This window comes from Atta colombica, unplaced genomic scaffold (genome assembly GCF_001594045.1).
Source record: "Atta colombica isolate Treedump-2 unplaced genomic scaffold, Acol1.0 scaffold83, whole genome shotgun sequence".
In the NCBI taxonomy this organism is placed as follows: Eukaryota; Metazoa; Arthropoda; class Insecta; order Hymenoptera; family Formicidae; genus Atta; species Atta colombica.
Genome location: NW_017259576.1, coordinates 1,318,494 through 1,340,888, shown reverse-complemented (window position 1 = coordinate 1,340,888; position 22,395 = coordinate 1,318,494). Strand labels below are relative to the sequence as shown.

The following is a 22,395-nucleotide window of genomic DNA, read 5'->3' as shown; positions in this document are numbered from 1 at the left end:
TGTCCTATTTGCTTGCAAAAATTCGACTGTGAATTAATTGACGGAATTATTATTATTATTAAATTGCAGTGAACGACATATATAAGTGCTACACTGTCCTCTTATTATTTATATTATAGCATGATCTTTTAATAATATTCATGTAACTTTTTTTTATCGATAATATAAGCAGAAAGCAGATTCGTAATAATACATTAGGCAACTTAGGCGAATGCCTAAGAATGCTAAAAATACTAGTAATCGTATACTGAAAGTGAATAAAAGATAAGTGTACTATAAAAGTATTCGTATGCCATTATTTTATTTTGCTAGCGTTAATTGATCACGTATTAAAAAAAATGTAGACAAATCTCTGTAATTTTTTGTATCTTTATCCTTAAAAAAGAAATAAGTGTAGTTTTTAAATGAATTATTCTAAAGCAAATTATTTTTCGTTAAATTTATAATTTTTTTTCTAAAGAATATTTATTTTTTTAATATTTTCTTTAATTCTCTGAAAAAGAAACAATATAAAATTTACTAAAAGATTATAATCTTTAATTAAAAAAGATGTACCGTACTGCTAATAAAATAAACGTTACAAATATATGTTGCCAGGTGTAGTTTTATAAACAATGCATCAGAATAACACAATATTAATATTTATGTACCTAAATATTTTAACATATATTTAACATCTATATTTTTTTTAGTAATTTTTTTAGATGACATATATTTATTGATTGATAAAATGAGATTCAAAGAAACAAAGATAATGAATGAATATTATTTTATTATGTAACGATCTGTATTGTTTTACACGATTTGTTTACATTCTTAATTGTTAATTAAAACATACAGAAGAAAAATGGCTATATATACGAATACTTTTTGTACTTACACATGAACTTCATTACAATCGATTCTTGAATTTTGTCCCATAAAGGAAAATGAATTTATAATTGTATTTAAAGTATCTAAACTGCATGTAAGATAATTGAGAATATTCGGAGAATTAAAACGTCAGAAAGTTTCGTATAGGTATACTCTTTAGAAATAATTTTTACTGAAACATATCTCTCTTTATTTTTATTGTTAAAATAATAGATTTGCAATTGCATGTTAAAAAGAACATTTTAGTTGGCAAAGTATCGCCTAATATAAATTCATGTGTGTAGTTATGTCAGATCCTGCTATCAGCTCACTTCAGTATCTTTCCGTATACTCAAAGCTCTAATTCTCTCATGTGTGATTAATTCTAATTGGACGAACGAGATGCTTAGACAATTCCACTACGTTATGAAGAAATTACATTTATTTCCCGTTATCCGGAGAAATTCGCGCCGCAAAAATTATCTTACTTTGTTTCTCGTTTCTTACTTGATTATCACATCCTTAGATCGAGGTTTGAGAATCATTCAATCCTTAAATCCTCGAATGCTTCTAATCGCTTGCTTATCACTAATTGATTTGCAAATACGAATTTCATGCTCTTTAATTCCTGAAATTGCCAGTTTGTCGTAGCATAAATATAACAGATTTTTTGAATGTGCAATAATTGTAGATTTGTGATTTAAAGTTTCTAAAATTTCTTAGATTTCTTATTTTCCATTTGACTAATGTTAAATTTTTTAATCTTTAGAACTGTTACATCTGCAAATTATTTGCAGTTATATCTGAAATTATTAGATTTTTATCACATAAAGTTAGGTATGTTTAAAAAATTTTTTAAATATAAAATTTTTCAATTTTTTGGATACAGTTGTCATATTTTTAAATTTTTGTTTCTTAAAATTTTTTGAAAGATTCTTGAATTCTTGTAATGTTGATGTCATATATATCAATATAATCCTTTATTTCTTCATATTTTGAAATTTTTCATTCTTCGAATTCTTCAATTTTTATATTTGTGGAAGCCGAAATTTGCTTTTTTAATATTCTCGTTGTTAGAATATTCGAACTCTTGAACCTTAACATCTAATTTGTAGATGTTACATAAAATTCGAACATACGAATTTTCTCATCTTTAGGTTCTCAAGATCTTTAGATGTTCAATTCTTTAAAATTTAAAAGCATTTAGTCCTAGGACAATTCTTTGATCTCCATATTCTAGGAGCTATGAATCATTATTGATAGTTTGAATTCGCGGATTTCCGAATGTTTACATCCTTTCAGATTCTTTCTGAACCCTACAATTCTAGGCTTATATTTCTCTTGGATTCGTGAAACTTTCGAATCCTTGGATCCTGGAGCACTCTCGGATCCTGGAGCACTTTTCGCATCCTTGGATCTCCAAGGACTCTTCCTTTGCCTTCTAATAGTCGATATGACTCTTTCCTCGCGGTACGCGTACACGGTGGATCTTTTCTTTTAATTGGAAGACCAACATCCATCGTGAAGGTCCTTAAGCACTAACGCCGATTATGACACCACCGCTTCCGGGAAGGCCGGTTTCTCCCATCAAGGCTAAATCAACTTCCTTTGCAGCCAATCTACCTTCTGCGATTGCCCACACTACTAGAGACTGTCCACGTCTGCAATCTATTTTACAAAAATACATATAACAATATATATATAAAATATAACATATATAATATTCACGCCTTTATAAGTCACAATTATTAAATCAATTTAGACAATTAATATGAAGATTATAATACTAACAATTTTGATTGATGCAATAACTTTTATAATAAAAAATTTGTGTGAAGTACAAGGTATAAATTAAAGTTATAAATTAAACATTAAAATTGGGTATTTGTAACCCAGCATTTTCTTTTGCTTATATTTCAGATTGTATCAATTTTAACTAATTTTAATTAATTTTAACTAATTTTTTTTAATCTATCGTTTGAAGACTGAAAAAAAAAAGAATTTTTGAGTTAAAAAGTCTAAAATGTTGTAGCACAAAAGATATTTTGCAATAAGTGAAAAGAGATTGGAAAAAACATCTGAACTATGAAAATCAGGAGGTTACGCTAATCCTTTGTGGACATTTTGAGGATTAATATAACTAAATAAAATTATAAGATTTTTTTAAATTATAATCGATACTAAGTACGATGCAAGATATGGATAATTTTTTGGTTGATAAATAATAGATTAAAAAAACAAAAAATTTTTTTATATAACATATCTGGTGTAATAATATTATATATATTACTAACCGCCTGCCGCATATATTTTGGGTAAACTAGTACAATATTTTCCGACTGGAGTCTTATAGTTTCCTCTTTCATCCAATTCGGTGTTCACTTCCGTAGCGATGTACTTCTCGGGTCCAAGGAAACCCATTGCGAGCAATACTAGATCGCATTTGTACACTTTCTCTGAATTTGGTACTTCTTCCATTTTCCATCGACCATTCTCGTCTTTCCGCCACTCTACGGTCGCCGTCCTGATGCCACTCACGTTACCCTTTCCGTCATCCAAGAATTCCTTGCTCACTGTACTGTATCTGCGCGGATCTCGGCCGAATTTCAGGGATACCTCCTCGTGACCATAATCGACTTTGAACACTCGCGGAAATTGAGGCCACGGGTTATCTTTGCCCCTCTGGACTGGTGGTTCGGGCAAGATTTCAAAAGTTATAATTGACTTTGCACCCTGACGTAGAGAGGTTGCTATACAATCGCAGCCAGTGTCCCCGCCTCCGATGATGATAACGTTCTTGTCTTTGGCTATTAGCCGCATATCTAAGGATGCTGCGTTACCCATTTGTTTCTTTTGCCAGTGCTCTAGAAAACTTACTGCAAAATGTATTCCCTCCAACTGTCTACCTGGAATCGGCAAATCACGAGGCCATGTCGCGCCTGTACATAACATAATTGCGTCGTATTGTTCCTGAAGTTCCTGCAATAATATACATATGCATGAGTATCAGAAAATTATTATATAAATAAATTTTGAAGATAAGTATAAGTAGGAAATCTGTGGGAATATATAAACATTATAGAAATGAGAAAATAATTTATCATATGATATTTGTGCAAATATAAACAAAAATAAAACAACGCTAACTGATTTTTTTATATAGCAAATATATCAAATATAAGCAAAAATATTATCAATTTTTTTCTGTTACACGGAAAGAACAATTTTGTTGAAGTCTAAAAATTTAGCTAGATACAAATCTGAAAATAATTTTATTGGATTATCAAAATCATACTACAAAAAGTTTTGACTTTTAGCAATCAGTTTGAGCATCTTACATTATTATTTTAATGATCTAACATTATTTTCTGTATCTAATTATTTATTATTTTTAGATACTTTAGCAAAATTGTTATTCCGGTTTATATTATACTTATGATTATACACATAATATTGTAAAAAATTGTCAAATGCGCTCATTTACCTGCATTGTAATGTTCTTTCCTACATCGACATTCGTTCTGAAGATGATTCCTTCAGCGGCGAGCAAAGAGATTCTTCTTTGTACAACCTGTTTAGACAACTTCATCGTCGGTATACCATATTGCAACAATCCACCGATTCTGTCATTTCTTTCAAATACAGTCACTGTATGACCTGCTTTATTCAATTGATGGGCGGCTGCCAATCCCGCAGGACCAGATCCGATTACAGCAATTAATCGTCCGGTTCTTCTTGTTGGTGGATGAGGTACGACCCAACCTTGTTCGAACGCATGATCAATTATGGCGCACTCAATATTCTTGATTGTCACAGGTGGTTCGGAAATTCCTAGAACGCATGCACCCTCGCAAGGTGCGGGGCAGACTCTTCCAGTAAACTCTAGATTATTTAATTTCAAAGGATTAGATACAGATCATCCACATAGTTAACCGATTAAAAAAAAATCAGTAAAAAGATGATATCTGTTATTAGATTGAAAAAAATAATTGATTACTCCCATTAAATAATATTAAATGCAATAGAAATTATATACAAAAATAAAATTATTATATGCAAAAAGTAAAATCAAGTTTGTTAATGGAAGGGGAACGAATTTATCACAAAGTGAGGGAAAATTTGTATTTAGCAAAAATATTTTCATAAATTGACTCACCAGGGAAATTATTAGTTTGCAATAGTTGATTCAAAGCCTCCTTCCAGTTTTGGTGGAATACGAGATCGTTCCACTTAGGAATGATGTTGCCCAATGGGCAACCATGACTGCTCTGACAAAATGGAACACCACATTCCATGCATCGTGCAGCTTGCACTCGCAGAGTCTTTCTGACACCCTGGAAGTTATATATCTCATCCCAGTCATTTATACGCTTCTCAGCAGGTCTATACATGATCTTCTGTCTTGAATACTTCATGAAGCCCTTGATTTTGTCCAACTTTCGCTGTGCCATCTCCGCGTCCTCTATTGAATCTTCTATATCTTTGACCTTTCCGTTTGTTATTTGCGCATTACCGTTAATGATATTGGGAATTTGTTGTTTTTCCTCTTCCAGCTGTTTGAGGGCCCGCTGATACTCGTAAGGGAAGACCTTGACGAATCTTGTGGTCGGTTCTGGCCATGTGGCGAGCAAGTCTTGTGCGATCAATGAGCCGGTCTTTTCTATGAATTCCTCCAATAGTTGTTTCACATAGGCGATTTCTTCTGGTTTGTTGAGCGGTAGTAACTCCACCATTTCGGGATTGCACTTACTCTTAAAAGAACCATCGACGTCCAAAACATACGCGATTCCACCGGACATTCCAGCCGCGAAATTTCTGCCGGTAAGACCCAAAATCAAAGCGCAACCGCCAGTCATATACTCGCAACCGTGATCACCCACACCCTCCACTACGACAATCGCTCCACTATTACGTACACTGAATCTCTCAGCAGCGATACCACGGAAATAGGCCTTTCCGGAAGTAGCTCCGTAAAGACAAACATTTCCGACGATTACATTCGCCTCCGAGTTGAATTCTGAATCTTTTGGCGGATATATGACGATTTCACCTCCGCAGAGACCCTGCAAATAAAATTTTAATATTTTGATATTTAATATGATGAATATAAAATTGAATGAATCAATATAAAATTATGTATAAATTATTTGTGTTGCAAATTCAAAAGTTCAAAGACATGAGTCACTTCGTTGCGCAATAGAAAAATACATCGATCAGTCGAGATCACTTTGTGGCATGAGAGAGAAATGTTTCGCTTAGGCTTCTTGTAAACAAATCGTCTTTTTTTTGTAGCATCACAAAGTAGTTTCGTATGAATGGGTTGGCGTTTTTTTTCTGTAGCCCAATAAAATGATTAGTGTGTCCGCACTCTGAGAAACTTGTACTTACTTTGCCGACATAATCGTTAGCATCGCCTTCGAGAGTAACATGAATACCCTTTGTCATAAAAGCGCAGAAACTTTGACCCGCAGAGCCTTTCATCTTGATATTAATGCTATGCTCGGGCAATCCAGCTTCTCCAAATCGTCTACAAAATAATTGTAAGATAAATAAAATTAAGAAAGTTAAAATCATTGATAAAAATGATGTATCAATTTTGCTTTATCGATTTTTTTCTACGTATAAAAGAATTTTTTAAAATATTGCGTACTTAGCTATATGATAACTCAGTGTCGAACCGAATGCCCTACATTCGTTGTTGATGTTCATTTCGATATTGACTCGATTGTGTATCCCGTTCAAAACAGGCTCGGCTAGTTCAATTAATTTATTGTCAAGTCTGTTCTCCAGCTGGAAATCTTGTTTTACAGTGCCACCCTTGATATTCACGCCAGGTCGTAAATCCAATGCGCTTCGCAGAACGTTGCTAAGATTCAGAGTCTTAGCTTTCTCAACAGAGATGTCATCACGTACTTTAAGAAGATCTGTGCGTCCAATTAGATCTTGAAATTTGCGGATGCCCAAGTTCGCCATATGCGAACGTACCTGCAAAAACAAGGAAATTAATAGAAATAATTTAATACGTACGTTAAAATAATACTTCATATTTATAAAAATTTAATTGTATTGTAATGTGTGTAAATTGTGTTGTAATTATATTTAATTTATATTATTTATTACATTTATATATGAAGATTTTTTAACTTTAACATAAAAATATAATTATTTAATATTCTACTGTTAATACTCTGGTTTAATAATCATTTTGGGAATAAAATATATCTAAAAGAATAATGAAAGAACATGAAAATAATAGTGAAAATGAGAAAAGACGATGGCGTTAAGACAACGCCTAAATCATTCTTACTTCTTCAGCCAATGCGAAGAAGAAATTAATCACATGTTCTGGCTTGCCCTCGAATTTCTTTCGCAATATTGGATCTTGCGTGGCGATGCCCACTGGGCAAGTGTTCAAGTGGCATTTTCTCATCATTGTGCAGCCCATTGCGATCAATGGAGCGGTGCTGAAACCAAATTCGTCTGCACCAAGCAGCGCAGCCACCACGATGTCGAAACCTGTACGCAGTTGGCCATCCGCCTGCACAATCATGCGCGATCTCAGATTGTTTAGGGTCAGCACCTGATGCGTCTCGGCAATGCCTAATTCCCAGGGCAATCCGGCGGACTTAATGCCGGTCCAGCTGCTGGCGCCAGTGCCGCCGTCGTGGCCAGATATCACCACGTGTTCGGCTTTACCCTTGGCGACGCCAGCAGCGACGACACCCACTCCGACTTCAGATACGAGTTTGACAGAAATACGGGCGTTTGGATTGGCGCATTTAAGATCATAAATTAACTCGGCCAAGTCTTCGATCGAATAGATGTCATGATGTGGTGGCGGCGAGATCAAACCGACTCCGGGTACCGAATGCCTAGTGGCAGCAATTTCTGCGGTGACTTTATAACCGGGAAGCTCGCCGCCCTCACCAGGTTTCGCGCCTTGTGCCATCTTGATCTGCAAGTCGTCTGCATTTGCCAGGTAACTGGCAGTAACGCCAAAGCGTCCACTTGCTACTTGCTTGATAGACGAACGCTTGCTAAATTCCGGGTCTTGATTCAGATATCTGTTGGATAAGGATAAACAGTTATAAATTTATTATATATCAATATTATGTTCATATTAATCAATTGCAATAATGATAGAGTCTTCAAAATCACTAGAAGAGATCAAGACATGGAAATTTTTAGGTTATTAAATTCCTCATCTTATTTTCTTCTTTATTATACCTGTCTGCGTTTTCACCACCTTCGCCGGTGTTCGACTTGCCGCCGATGCGATTCATAGCAATTGCCAGGGTAGTATGAGATTCCATGGAAATACTACCAAAACTCATCGCGCCGGTCGCGAAGCGTTTCACAATTTCTGATGCGGATTCCACGTCCGTAATGGGAATCGGATCGCGCGACTTTTTCAGTTGAAGTTGGCCACGCAAAGTGCAAGCTTTTACTACTTCCATCGTAGTTTTGCGATAATTCTCATAAGCAGAGTTGTTTTTAGAGACAACATATTCCTGATGAAAGAAAAATGATTGTAAAAGAAAAATATAGGATAAAGTGATACGATTTTGAACATCATATAATTCGAAACGAAATAAGATTTGAATCCAATTTCAAGGTTCAAGTTTGGTAATCCTAATCTCATTGTGTGAAGAACATAACGGTATCAGGACAAAAACAGACTTGAAAATTGAATTCGAATCTTATTTCATTCACAATTATATCATGTTTGAAATTATATTACCTTATCTCTATTTTATACATTTATATATTTTTTCAGAATAAGGATTTTGTGCATAATTATGTTTTTTGTAGTAGATGTAAATTGTCGATATTTTAGTTTTTAGTCTTTGTTACCTGTAAACTAGCGATGCTAGCAGGATCATTAATATGTTTCTCGCCGCCGGATCGCCAATGATAAATTCCTGGATTGCGAATGACCAGCAAATCCATCGGTTTGTCCCAGTACGTTATTTGATGTCGCTGGAATGCTTCTTTGCCCAAAATATCGAATGTCACACCACCAATACGAGAATGAGTACCCTGAAAAATTCAAGTCGGTTTGCAATTAACAAAAATATTATTTTTATGTATGTACTATGTAATGTAATAAATTAAATGTAATAAATTAAATTTTTAATTGACAATAAGATGCATCATTCACGAATTCAAATCATTATGATCATTAATTGGATCCTATTTTAATCATATGCATCTGAAGACTAAACGATATTACTTGAAAAAAAATTACTTATTTTGTAATCACAAATATTTTTAAAAATTACAAAATTTGATAACTATATATATTATTTAATTACTCAAAACTATTTTTAATAATAAAGTATATGAATAAATAAATATATATATATATATATATATTTTAAATATAAACTCTTTTTTTTAAATATAAACTCTTACTATTATATATTAGGAATTGTGAAAAAAAATACCTTAAAGCATTTATCGATGACTTCGTCGGCCAATCCAACTGCTTCGAATATCTGCGCTCCTTTGTAAGATTGTAAAGTCGAGATTCCCATCTTGGCCATCACTTTCGCGATTCCTCGTTCCATAGCATCTGCGTAATTCTGCGGAATTTAAACGATCATTAGACAATTTTTATATATATTTATTTTTCATATTCATACAAATACTTTTTTTATCATTAACATTTCTAAATAATATTTTTGCTTACCTTATAAATAATATCGTCGGTAAAGGTTTCATCGAAAACGTGATCTGCTCTTAGGTTTTTTGCCATCTCAAATACTAAGTAAGGACATATAGCATCTGCTCCGTATCCAAGTAACACACAAATATGATGCACCTCTCGAGCCTCGGCGGTTTCCAATATGAGACCGACTTTCATTCGTTGTCTCTCTTCGATCAAATGATGATGAACAGCACCTAATGCCAATAGGCTACTTACCGGAATCCTAAAATCAACAAATTCTAGTTTCATTTCTTTCAGTTTGGAATGTATTAATATTTTTATTCACAGATTGGACTTACCTTGTTGGACCACTTCGTCGATCAGACAACACGAGCAATTGATAACCATCCCTAGCAGCCGCATTAGCCTCATTATTAACGCGATCCAGCGTCTTCAACAAACCACCAGGCCCATCTTCAAGAGGGTAAGTTATATCGATCACTTTTGTTCTCCAATTACGATGAGTCGTGTACTTGAGAACCTCAAGATCACTTAAAGACAATATCGGTTGAGGCAAGAATAGACGATGTACTTGCAGTTCGTTCGGCTCCAGAATGTTACTCTCAGGCCCAATTGGGCAGAGCATCGACATTACGATCTTTTCACGGAATGGATCGATCGGTGGATTTGTTACCTAGATAGAAATTATAATTTGAAGTTGCGTTAATACATACATAAAATATGTTGGATTGTATTTAGTTGCTAAATTAATTTTTATAATTTTTTCCATTTTTTTGTGTACCTGCGCAAATAATTGCTTAAAGTATTCGTATAATAACGGTTGAAATTCCGATAAACACGCTAAGGGAGCGTCATTACCCATAGATCCTAACGCTTCTTTCCTGAAAGAAAATTTTTATTTTTCGTTAATATTTATTAATAAAAATATCATTATTTACGAAAAAATTATAATACATTAAAAAAATTATAATGCATTATAATTTTTTCGTATTAATTTAATATTAGATAATAGTATTATATACATATACAATAAAATAATCGAAATCTCAACTCTATTAAAGGAAAAAAAGATATTTTGAATATTAGAAATAGTGTCGGAGTATTGTTTAATGATGATACATTAAATTTATAATAGATCTATGGACAAGTCTTTGAATTTATTTAAAGTATTTAAAAATTTTTAGTATTTATACTCATTTATTATTCTATATGAAATATTGAACATATATGTAATTAGGAATACATATTGATAAGAAAAAAATTATTGATATACGCACTTAGTTTGCACCATAGGTAGAAGTAGTAAATTGATAGTCTCCAGAGTATAACCATAAAGAGAGAGCCGTTTGTCGCCGCTCCAAACTTTATTCACGGCTGAAATCTCATTTACGCCGTTGATAGCGTTCTTTTTTTCGACAGATAGACTATTTTCGATTATGTCCCCTGCATTGCTATTGTAAACATGTGCGGCACGCAATTCATCCATAGTAATCTGCGTTCAAAAAAGCATCACCAACTACTAGATACTAAAATTATGAGCGTCGCAAGAATGAAGCTAAAGAGTAAAATTGGTACTGCAATTAAATTGTTTTCAGAGTTTCTATAATCGAGCACAAGCAGATATCAAACCGAGAGTTCTATTGACAATTGAATAATTAATAAATTAGATAATAATAAAAATAGGAAGAGATAAAATTAACAGGTTCAGTGATTTTCCAATAATATAATTATCTGAGATTTTTTCAGAGACATTTCTACTTACACACACATTTATAATATTTCGCTATTATATTACTACCTACTATATATATTAATTTGTATTTCTTTATTATATTGCTACCTCCAACTGTACATCATACTGAAAGAAATCAACATACTTATAACGATATGAGAACGACTCACCCTCTGCATATATGATGATAACAGCATGTACAGCAGTGCAAAAAAAGTTAATTTTGCATTAGATATTTTTCTTGTGATGATTTCAATGTCAATTTTTATGCGATTATGTTAATGCAATTTTCATTAAAGCCAAGGAAATTACCGAGTTAAATATTTCACGAAGAATATTGACACGAAGAATAATGACTTTAATGTATTAGTTAATTAGGTGTGTTAATTAATAACAAAGAGAAAAGCGAAGAGTTATTTAATTTTCGAGCTATAGGCTACAGCCATGATATGTGACATTATTTTTCATGCAAGCACAATTAATTTAATTTTTATATAATTAATTTTAATATAACTTTAATATAACTTATGTGTAAAACATAAATAAACTATGTACAGAGTGCTTTATAATTGGTGTCTTCACTATAATAGAAAAGGTCGTAAGAAAAAAACCAGATTATAAAAAACTTCTTGATTTTTATCTCGGACAATCATTTTTTAAAATAGAATTTAAATAGGATTTAAAATTCGACCTTATATTTTCAAAGTAAAATTTAATCACGACAATATAACAATTGTTCGTGAATTGTTCTCGATTGACGAAAAGCACATTTAGCTACCTGTTCCTTGAGCCATTTGGAATGAGGCCTTCTTCGAGCGATTTGCAACTTCAGTTCGACGTCCTGTATGATCCTCTTCTCTTCGGTATCAACGAGAAGCATCCGGCCAGGCTTCAAGCGACTCTGCAAATAAAAGAGTACACCAATAATCGCCATAGAACGGGTTCGACACGTCGATGATCGACATTCATATGACAGCACTGGATGACGGTCCTACAGCTCTATACAAACCTAGTCCCTAGATGACAAATTATACATCATACATGATACATGATTAAAAAATAAATAAAATACGATATATGTGATTAGCTATTATACATGTATACTAACATACAGTGAATAGGTATTGCGGATCGATTGATGACAATCTGCCCTTACCGACTCTTTGAATATCGATTTACCTTTAATCCTCGAATGTGACATTTCTGCAGCTTTATCAGAGGAATGAAAGAAAATGCATAAAATATACATTTGAGGATTACCGAATCCTGGATGAAGTCAGTGATGATCGTCTCAATGGTTGGTATTGATGATCATCGACCAGTGTAAAGGCAGAGTGCCAGTACATTACATTGTTTTGGCAAGATTTGAGATCTATAGAATTCGCACAAAATCATTCGACGAGCGTAAATTGCTTTATTCTTGTCCGCACGGTAGAACTCTGTTTATTGGATTATTTATACACAAGCATCTGTTTCGATGCGCTCAATAAGACGTAAGTATTTCCTATTTTATGAAGACGATACGCTTGTTGCTTCCGGTGGAGATGCCAAAATGTAATGAGTAATGTATTTGTTAGACATAGATGAAATATGATGAGAAAAAAAGTGATTTATGTAGTAAACAAATCGCATGATGGTGCTTGCATCCCAGAACGAAGACGCCCACAGATTTAAGAACCTGGCCGAGGACGCAACATATGTAACCAAGGACGTACATGATCAACGATTTGTATAACCAAAGACCTCTGGAACTTAAAATTTGCGTAAGCATGCAATTATCAAGCCATAAATCTGCAAAAACCATTATCCCGTAGAATCAACAAGCTGTTTTCTCCCAATGCTGCCCTTAGAATTTTATTATTTTCGAAATTTCACTTTCTTGATTTTCTAATAAAGAGAGTTCTGCCGTATCGCCACCTCCTCTTCCTTCTCTTCTAGTAAGAAATCAGCAGGAGGCCAACAAAGCGAGTTTTGTGACATAATAATAATTAGTCGACGAGACAAATGAGAACCGTCGAGAATGATGGCGAGAAGACGCGTTATCGAAGCTAGATATGCACTTAAGAGTTTCGTTGACACGCGAGTCACTTTGTTGAAGAGTATTTACGAAAATTGAGTACAAATTCACTCGTGACGATCAATATTACCGGCCATTAAACAATGCCAACGAAAGTTGCTCTCGGACAACAAAACTTTCAAGTGACATTAAAAAAATCCAAGGCGGCTTATCGCGCGATTAAACGCGCAAGCATTGTTTTTATACAATTGTAATGCGAGCAGGCTCTTTCGTCGCTTCCGTAGAGAGATTGTTGGCCAAAGAGAAAAGGGTCCAAACTTCCCTGGGCAGACGCGAGGGTCTCCTTGGTTGCTCTTCCACTAGCTGAAATTGCTGTATTTCGGGGAGAAATGTAGAGAATAGGCGCGGAGATGAGAGAAAGAGGGCTGGGGGAAAAAGATTGAGCATACGGGGGTTGATTCGTCGGTAAATCATAAATCACTGCGAGCTAGCTGTCTCCGCCTCAGACAGAGTGAGAGACACTCCTGTGGGACCGGCTGGTGCTTGGGATGCGCATATTTCCTTCGTTTACCTTCAGGACTACATTGCTGGGCGGAGTATCATAGACGCCCACTTCGGACGCCATCACCATCATGTTATCCTTAGTGACGTAGAAGCGCGATGGGCGCAGGCCGTTTCTGCCAAACAAAAATTCAAAAAGGTCTTTTGTATTTCACACCTCTGTGTCTCGCGCTAGGTATCAGCTGAGTGAACTACATTGCTGTTCGTTCGTTCGCTTGCCTGCCTTCCTGCTGGCTTACTCGCGTTATACTCTCTCTTTCGCTCTATATCATCTTTCTTTTTCTCGCTCTCTCAGTCTCTTGGTCTAGGCCCTATTTACCTGCGTTAGCAGCACGTTGGGACAACGATGGACACTTAGTAAATCGTAAACATCGATTCTCACTTCGGCTGTACAGAGCAAGGCAGGGCAAAGGGAAGTCGTGCGAAATTTTTCTGACGTATTTTCTTTTTTTTTTCTATTTATTTGTTTCTATACTCTTTTGTGTGACATATCATCCTTTTTATGTTCAAGTGATTACTTTTAATCTAAATAAATATTCTTCATATTTTTATTTTATATTTAAAAGTAATTTCATGTTTTGCAAGATGCTATAAGTTAACTGTGAATATATTAAAAAAACAATTTAAATAGCAACCTTCATTATTAAAATATTGATAAACTTTGAAATAAAATAAAAAAAGAAATTATTAAATTATTAAATTAATATTATTAAAACAGAAATTTGTTTAATTGCTAAGTATAAGAAGAAAACTAAAATGTTTTAAAAAACAATTATTTAAAATTTTCGTAAATAAATAATGGTAATCAATTTTAAAATTTTGAAATCTCTATTTGTAATGTTACTTTCAATTCTAAAATATCCTAGGACAATCAATTAATGGAACTGTTACATTAATTTTTTCTTTCACAATTGTTGTTTGTTAATGTAAACCTTTCTATTCTAAAAATAAAATAGTGTTTCGGTTAAATTAAAACTTTAATAACTTTTCTAATGTAGTTTTTGTAAAAATATCCTTATAAAGAAATTTCTATTTTCTCTAAAGAATATTTTTATTTACGTTTTATTCCGTGTAATCTTTATAGTAGAAAAAAAAACTGAATTTATGGGATGAAGGGTGTTTTTATTTGTCCCCCATTCGATTGCACGACTTCCCTTTGCCTTAGAAATCCATGTTTACCTGTACCCGAGTATATCTCTACGTGTGCACCGTTCTCATGTATTTTGTGAGCACCGTTAATCCTGCTGAATGAGTCTTGCAAAGCGTAGGCAATACGCTCACGTAGCCTAGCATTCTTTCTTCGCGGCTCCCCTAACAAACGACACCGCAAAGTCCTTTCGTTCGGCTCATTTCTTTTTCAATAGGATTCTTTCAACACTTTGAATTTTACTTCAATTCAATTCTTTGCTTCTCTCACTGTATTTATTTTGGAGCTGTACTTCGAAAAGTTTTCAATGACAACAAAAAAGTATTTTCATATCAATTATATTAATAAAATTGCGAAATAAGATAATAATGACAGAAAATTAAAAAGTAAGAAAATATCTGGTGCATTACAACAGGAATGCTGCAAAGAATTAATTAAATCGCGTGATTGTAATTTTTAATTAAGGTTTACTCTTAGCTGTCAACGCGGATTTTAATTTCATCGTTGTGAAACATCTTGTTATTTTTTTGTTCTTATTTTTTTGCTCAAATTAGATAATAAATATTTCAGATTTTATATTTTTTCTGCCTGTGAAATACTTACAATGATATTTGCAATTCTTCTTGCGATATTAATTCGCTATTGTATGGAATTATTTCATTGCAAAGAATTCACTTGCTTACCTGCACAGCTTCCAGTAAGTTTATTGTATGGAATTCTTTCTGATAATTTTCAGGAACTGTATACGATAGCGAATTAACAAATATTTATCTTTCACATTTTGTGGATACGTCGACAGTTAAGAATTTAATTTATTGCCGCATTTATTTAGTTTTAAAAATCTGATAATACATTTACTCAGTTTGTACATTTTAAAAGGTTTTTAACGAATGTGTAAGATGAATATATTTTATGTCGTTAATGTACAAACAATGATAATATTTTCTCTTCATCATTCTGAATAAAATGCGATATGTATAACATCAGCGCGACTGGAATCAAAGTGTTGAAAGTCAGTGAAACCAAAGATCCAGAAATCCGCATAACTGCGAATCATTTTCGATCCGAGAAGTTGCAGATTCATGGATCTATGGATACAAAATGTGGCAAAGATTACCAAACAGCACGAACGAGAGGGAAGTAGAGCCTACGTAAAAACGTGTAATAAACAAGACGTAATAAGAGATAAAAAATTTCTACCTGTCCAAGATAGCACCGACGTAGCGACCGTCGGTGAAGGTCAGAAGAGCTGGACCGTCCCAGGGTTCCATGGCACACGCCGCCCAATGGTAGAAGTCCCGCTTTTCAGTGGCCATCGTTAAGTCATTCTGCCAAGCCTCTGGTACCATTGTCATGACAGCCTGGATTCAGTAACGATGTTTCAAGTGTTTGTCGAAGACCAAGATTCTTGAAATCAAGAAACTGCGAAACTAAAGAACCGCAATGCGCGCAGCAATTCAGAGAATTGATGGAATGAAGAACATTCAGCCATGTTTAAAATTCTGTGTATTCAAAGATCAGTGGTATATCTCAGACCTTTACAAGATCAGTAGTATTTCAGATCTTTTTAGAAGTAAAGATTTTTGTTTTTCGATAAAAATTGAAATACTTAGCAAAAGTAGAAAAAGAAAGTATTTCTAGTAAGTAAAAAAAAATCCTTTAAAACAAAGGATCTATGAAATCAAAAACTAAGAATTATTATGAAAAATTTTATAGATTAAAAAAAAATTCTTAGAATTCTGTTTAAATCTGTGAAACTGATGATTTCTGGAAATAACTATCTTTGAGAACGATTTATAAAAATGTGGAATCAATTTTCCGTAAGAGGCAATATACTTTATATTTTAATTTATTTAGACATTTCTCATATATTTCATAACGTAAATTTACCTCGGGCAAAGAACGTTGTCCCGCCATCACCAAGAACTCGAGTACACAGTCCGCTGATCCAGAGTCAGAGAGATTTGGTTCTACGACTGGATAGAGCAGTTTTAGTTGATCACCGTATATTTGACTGCTCATCACACCTTCTCGCGCCTTCATAAAGTTCACATTGCCGCGCAGGGTATTAATTTCGCCGTTGTGAGCAAGCAAGCTATGGACAAACATCGCACGTTATATCGATGTTTGGTATTTGTGATTTTGAAACGGAAATCTGCGAAAACTACGATTACATTACAATAAAGTTACTTATCGCTGTAATACAAGACTACCGAATTGTGAAAACAGAATTGTTTTGCAGTGTTACCTATAAAATAAACACGAATTATGGATCTTTGGTATATCGAAAAAGAAATGTGCAAAAAAAAAACAAGATAAAGAGAAGAATTATAAGTAGTTGATAATTAATATGGTAATAACCTTATTATAAGATTTTAAAATAGAGTTTTTATCTTTTTTTATTTATAATGTTTTAGCGTAATGTTTTTTTCTAGTTTCATAATGATCGTAAAAAGCGATTCGAAAAAATTTTAAACACTTCCATTCGTATTTTTAAAGTTTATGATAAAGTTTATTTTATCGATTTTTTTTTGTTTCTTTTGATTAAAAAAAGTAATGGCAGTTTTCATGTATTTTTTAAGCAATAATATTAAAGATTATAACTATATGACTGATGATAAAAAATTAGTTAAAATTCTTCGCAGAAATTTTTTATTTATATTATAAAAAATAACGAAGTTAAAAAACACAAATATTTCCTCGTTTCACTATTAAAAGAGATGAATTAGTTTTTCAGAAAAGTGATCATGGAAAAATAATCATTTATAGTATATTATTCATCATATTTTTATATTTCATATTTATAGAATTTTTATGTAGTATCTTACCGTAAAGGATGCGCTCTTTCCCAACTCGGAAAAGTGTTTGTGGAGAACCGTGTGTGTACCAGTGCCAGATAGGTTTCGAATTTCGGAGACTGATATAAAAGAAAAAAATTTATACTACGTAAAAATTAATATTACGTTATTATTCTTGTTATGACACACGTAATATATTTCATGTAAGACTTCCAGACAACAACGATACTTTTCTGAGGAAAAAGAAACTAGGATAAAAATAACTTGGACTCACCTTCAAATCCGTGAAATAAAGCCATAACTGATCAGCGGTGAGCTGACCTTTGTAAACGACTGTTTTCAATGACAATGAGCAAATGTAATATCGCAATTCTGGCCGCGGAATTGAATGCGATGATCTCTTCCTCAGCACGAAAATCTGATAAACAGAATGCGAAAATGTAAGAAACATGTAATTTATGATTGATCAAAGGATTTGTGTGCGTATTAATCTTGAAAATCATGGTTACTTACGACAAATCCGAATACTAATTTTATAAATTAGCAAAGTTGTTTAATGCCAAGTTGTTTAATTCGAAGTACGATGTAGCGCCTAACTTTATGAATTCATTAATAACTAATTCTTGGGGAATCTTTTGAGAGAAGGTTTGAAAATAATGGAAATATCAATTATCAATCAACAGATATTTTCGTAATAATAGTAGAAAATAAATTATTTTTCGATGTTAGTTAATTATAGTACAAAGTTAAAATTTAAAGATACGAAACACTAACCAAAATTAATTGATTTCAGGCACAACTCAATTTTAGCGATTTGATAAATTATTTATTAGATAAATTATTTACCTGTCGCTTAAGTGTTTCCGCATCTTGATCGCCAGTAACGAATACTTGACGCATGTACGGTTCGCATTTCTTCGCCACTTGACCAATCTGGGAGCTATCGGTGGGGACATTACGCCAACACAGCACCTACGAATTACACGATCTCGAGATTATATGAGATATTTAATACACGCCAAACAATGCGATAATTTAATCATTGAAACCGATCAATAAAAAAAAATAATGATACAATATATCGTACTTTTAAATTGCACTCCTTAGCTAACTTCTCAAATGCGGTTTCTGCTTCTTTATGAGTCTTCTTGTCAAGGAACAAGATACCGGTTGCATATTGTCCGAACTCGGGCAGTTCGATCTTTTGTTGTTGGCTGTAATGTATATGAAAAATAACTTAATGAACTTAACTAATTCATCACGTTTGAACTATCAAAATCTTATTAAATTAATAAACTGTAATTTCTAGATTTATTGAAACTAGTACAAGGATTTGTGGATTGGAGAAACTTAATGTCTGTAGATTTATTCGAGATCTGAGTGACAAAACAGAGATTTATGACGAAAGATTTATAGAACTGTGTCAAGGATTTGTGAAGTTAAAAGTCTGTAAAACTGTAGTGATAGGTTATAGGTATTCACAGTTAATCCTTATTTCAAGATCACCTTAAGTAATGTTTTAAGATACTAATATGATACTAATATGATTATGCAATTGGTTTATGATTTCTTAAAACTGTATTTAAAACCATCTTAAATATAAGAATCGAAAAACTATGAATATCTGCTATAGATATAAATGTCTAATTGTAAGAAGTAATGAATATGTGATATCTAAAAATTCTGCAGGAACTATGTTTTGTAGATTTAAGAGAAATTCAACGAGAAATAATTTAGAAATGAAATACTTGAAATGAAGGATTAATATTATGAATGATTTACAAATCATAAAAATTATGTATAATTGCCCTTCCAAGTGAAATCAATTATTTATAAAATATTTTTAGCTTTGAATATTTGATATAAAAATCTTAAATAAAAAAATGCAAAGATATCTAAATTGACACTAATACAATGGCAAACATTGGGATAAAATGTGATCCTCTTTCCGATAGCATTACGATCTAGATAATGAAAATTCAGAACTGAAATTAAACTTTTAGTTCAGTCAGTATATAGCGCTAAATGTAACAGGAACATTTGGCTTGGGCGATTGAATCGGATATCTCTCTCGCAAGTACATCAGAAGTTATAAAGGTTTCAGAAACCAGATTCGATCTCGTCGACAAATAAGATACTTATAGCATGTCGCTGAGAATTCTCTTACCGAATTTCATTGGCATAATAATCGTGTGGTATTGCGCAAAGCACACCAGCACCGTCACCAGTATCATTATCACAGGCGCATGCCCCTCTATGATTCATTCGCGCCGACAATATCTGAGCATCTCGAACGATCTGAAATTCACAGATAATCGATCATAAATATGAGAAAATCAGTCCAATCCTTATCGCCAATGAAAAAAATGTCACGTAATTATATTGATATATCCATATATTATCAACGAATTCATCTATAAATGGAGGTCTTTTATTTCTTTCTCAGATTATAGATATTCCATTAATAAACATTCTCATTTTATCTAATCATTATTCTGCATATTTAGATGCAGCGCCTTTCTTTTAAAGTTATGCGCAATTTTAATATTTAGATATCTTAATTCTTACATTATATAAGCCTTTAAATTTTTTTTTGCAACTTTAAAATAGAGACATAATTATCTAAATAATTTTTGTTATCAACAATTCTGAATTTTTTCCCGATATTTAAGAATTCATTTGTTTGAATTTATTAACTATACTACTTATTATTAACTATATTACTTATTTTCCGCATTTAGCTATTTATCTTATCTTTATTACACTTTTTTGCTCTATGCTCTATGCGATGCAACGCAATATACGGACGTACACCTATAATAGATTACAAAGATCAAACGCGCGACACTCGAGAGACGTAGGTCGTTCTTTGAACTTTATACGTAAAAGACAGACGAAGCTTAAAATCGACTCACCTTGTGCGACCTCTTCCCGTCAATGGCGACGATAAAACCAACGCCGCAAGCTTCTCGTTCGAGGGTAGGGTCATACAGACCTTGCTTCGGAGGCAAGGTCCACGACTCGGAACTCATAATCTTAATCTGAAAAATCAGAAGAGAAGACTTCAACACGTCATTCCGATCGATAATAACTCTTAATTGTTTCAATTCTTTTCTCTTTTTTTCTCTTATGTAAACAATTTAAGTAAAATGTCAATGTTTTCTCTTTAGAACATGCAAAAAGTAATAGTTTATTCCAGAGAAAAACATTAATGGCAACAATAATTTATTACTCTTTCATTCCAAATTCATTTTTGCGTAATAAATAGTTTGTCTACCAATTGTGTCATTGTCGTAAACTTTTCTTTTAAATACTTATGTATTATCCTATTAAATCGTTTAATTTTTTTTATGTAGTTAAAGGTGTGCATTACGTGTTTGTATTAATCATAGTATGCATTCATAAAAATGTGCACTTTAACTATATAAAAAAGCAATATAAAAAAATTAATATAAAAACATTTTCCAATAAACATTAAATAGGAAAAATGTTCAAGAGTTACATTTGATCTTAATGTTTTAAATGAGAGAACAATAAAATTTTCTGTTCTGTTCTAGATTCGAACTTCACAATTATCATATAATTCGCTAGTATATTTGATTCTCGGATAAACGCGTTCATCATAGCTGCGCATTTAGGGATAGAGAACGTGACGGGACGGGAGAGTCGAGATATCGCAGAATGATTCGCAGGATATCGCAGCGTCGATATTGCATAAAAGCGTACTCATTAAGCGTAACAGATATGCGACATCGCCGTCATCGTCGTTGCTGCCATGTCGTTGTAACGGCAGCGAATCGCGATGATGATCGATGTATAAACAAAACGAAGAAAATGCGTCGAAGAGATCGATGTTGCGACGTGTTGTCACGTGCCCGATCGATGTACCAACTACTACTGAGTGTGCGACAGGGGTGGCCAATTGTTCGACAATCTTTGCTTTTTATTCGTATCTCTTTCCCAAGAAACGCAAAAGTCAACAAAAAAATCGAAATGACTTTATTTTAATTCTTAACAATATATAGTTTAATTTTCAACAAAAAAATCATTTTGACTTTCAAAATAAAGTTATTTTCTTTTGTGATTCCTTGGTTCGAATTTTTTTTCCTTTCTTTTTCCTTTTTGCAATATTTGAGATTTGCAATATTTTTTTTCGTATATGGTTGCACTTTGATCATTGGTCATGACCGACATTTGAGAACATACGCTTGTGCGATGATTTTTGTTGTCCAGGAATTCCGATTTCAATTGTTGAAACCTAATCGTTAGTAAAGAATGACACATGTTTTTTTCTTCTACCTTCACTCTTCGTTTTTTTTTTAATTCTTTGTTGGTCTAGTTAAATATTATGATGTATTCGATCCTTATTGCATGAATTATCGAACCAATTAAGAGATAGCTAAGAGCGTTGATCTGTATTGAATTAGTAGTATATTCAAAAATAAAATGTAAAAAGGAAAGTCGAGAGACAGTTGCATTATTTTTTGGCTGTAAAGTTTATTTTCTTTGCTTATCGAAATTAAACGATAATAAAAGAATATTTCTCTTTTTTAAGTTAATAATAATCTATGATAATTTACATATATTTATATAACGTATGAAGTTATAAGTTAAAGA

General features: G+C 32.9%; 1 protein-coding gene across 12 annotated transcripts in view; it reads right to left on the bottom strand.

Moving 5' to 3' along the window:
- Positions 1–1,039: 1,039 nt before the first annotated feature.
- LOC108692982 (putative glutamate synthase [NADPH]) overlaps positions 1,040–22,395 on the bottom strand; it is a 36,481-nt gene continuing 15,125 nt past the window's right edge. For 10 of the 12 annotated variants that reach the window (XM_018201600.1, XM_018201591.1, XM_018201594.1 and 7 more), the window contains 25 exons: positions 20,694–20,819; positions 19,946–20,076; positions 18,866–18,992; positions 18,625–18,750; positions 18,053–18,196; positions 17,809–17,897; positions 16,871–17,075; positions 16,181–16,341; positions 13,844–13,949; positions 12,034–12,156; positions 11,426–11,428; positions 10,801–11,015; positions 10,305–10,404; positions 9,862–10,196; positions 9,545–9,785; positions 9,300–9,437; positions 8,707–8,892; positions 8,080–8,363; positions 7,160–7,916; positions 6,503–6,837; positions 6,241–6,379; positions 5,009–5,915; positions 4,337–4,734; positions 3,147–3,831; positions 1,040–2,520 (listed from right to left, as the gene is read on the bottom strand). In XM_018201600.1, the coding sequence (XP_018057089.1) occupies positions 2,384–2,520; positions 3,147–3,831; positions 4,337–4,734; positions 5,009–5,915; positions 6,241–6,379; positions 6,503–6,837; positions 7,160–7,916; positions 8,080–8,363; positions 8,707–8,892; positions 9,300–9,437; positions 9,545–9,785; positions 9,862–10,196; positions 10,305–10,404; positions 10,801–11,015; positions 11,426–11,428; positions 12,034–12,156; positions 13,844–13,949; positions 16,181–16,341; positions 16,871–17,075; positions 17,809–17,897; positions 18,053–18,196; positions 18,625–18,750; positions 18,866–18,992; positions 19,946–20,076; positions 20,694–20,810 (6,189 nt within the window). In that variant the 5' untranslated portion in view covers positions 20,811–20,819 and the 3' untranslated portion in view covers positions 1,040–2,383. Of the gene's footprint in view, positions 2,521–3,146; positions 3,832–4,336; positions 4,735–5,008; positions 5,916–6,240; positions 6,380–6,502; positions 6,838–7,159; positions 7,917–8,079; positions 8,364–8,706; positions 8,893–9,299; positions 9,438–9,544; positions 9,786–9,861; positions 10,197–10,304; positions 10,405–10,800; positions 11,016–11,425; positions 11,429–12,033; positions 12,157–13,843; positions 13,950–16,180; positions 16,342–16,870; positions 17,076–17,808; positions 17,898–18,052; positions 18,197–18,624; positions 18,751–18,865; positions 18,993–19,945; positions 20,077–20,693; positions 20,820–22,395 lie in introns of those variants that run through there. The other 2 variants (XM_018201602.1, XM_018201603.1) reach the window with 2 other exon arrangements.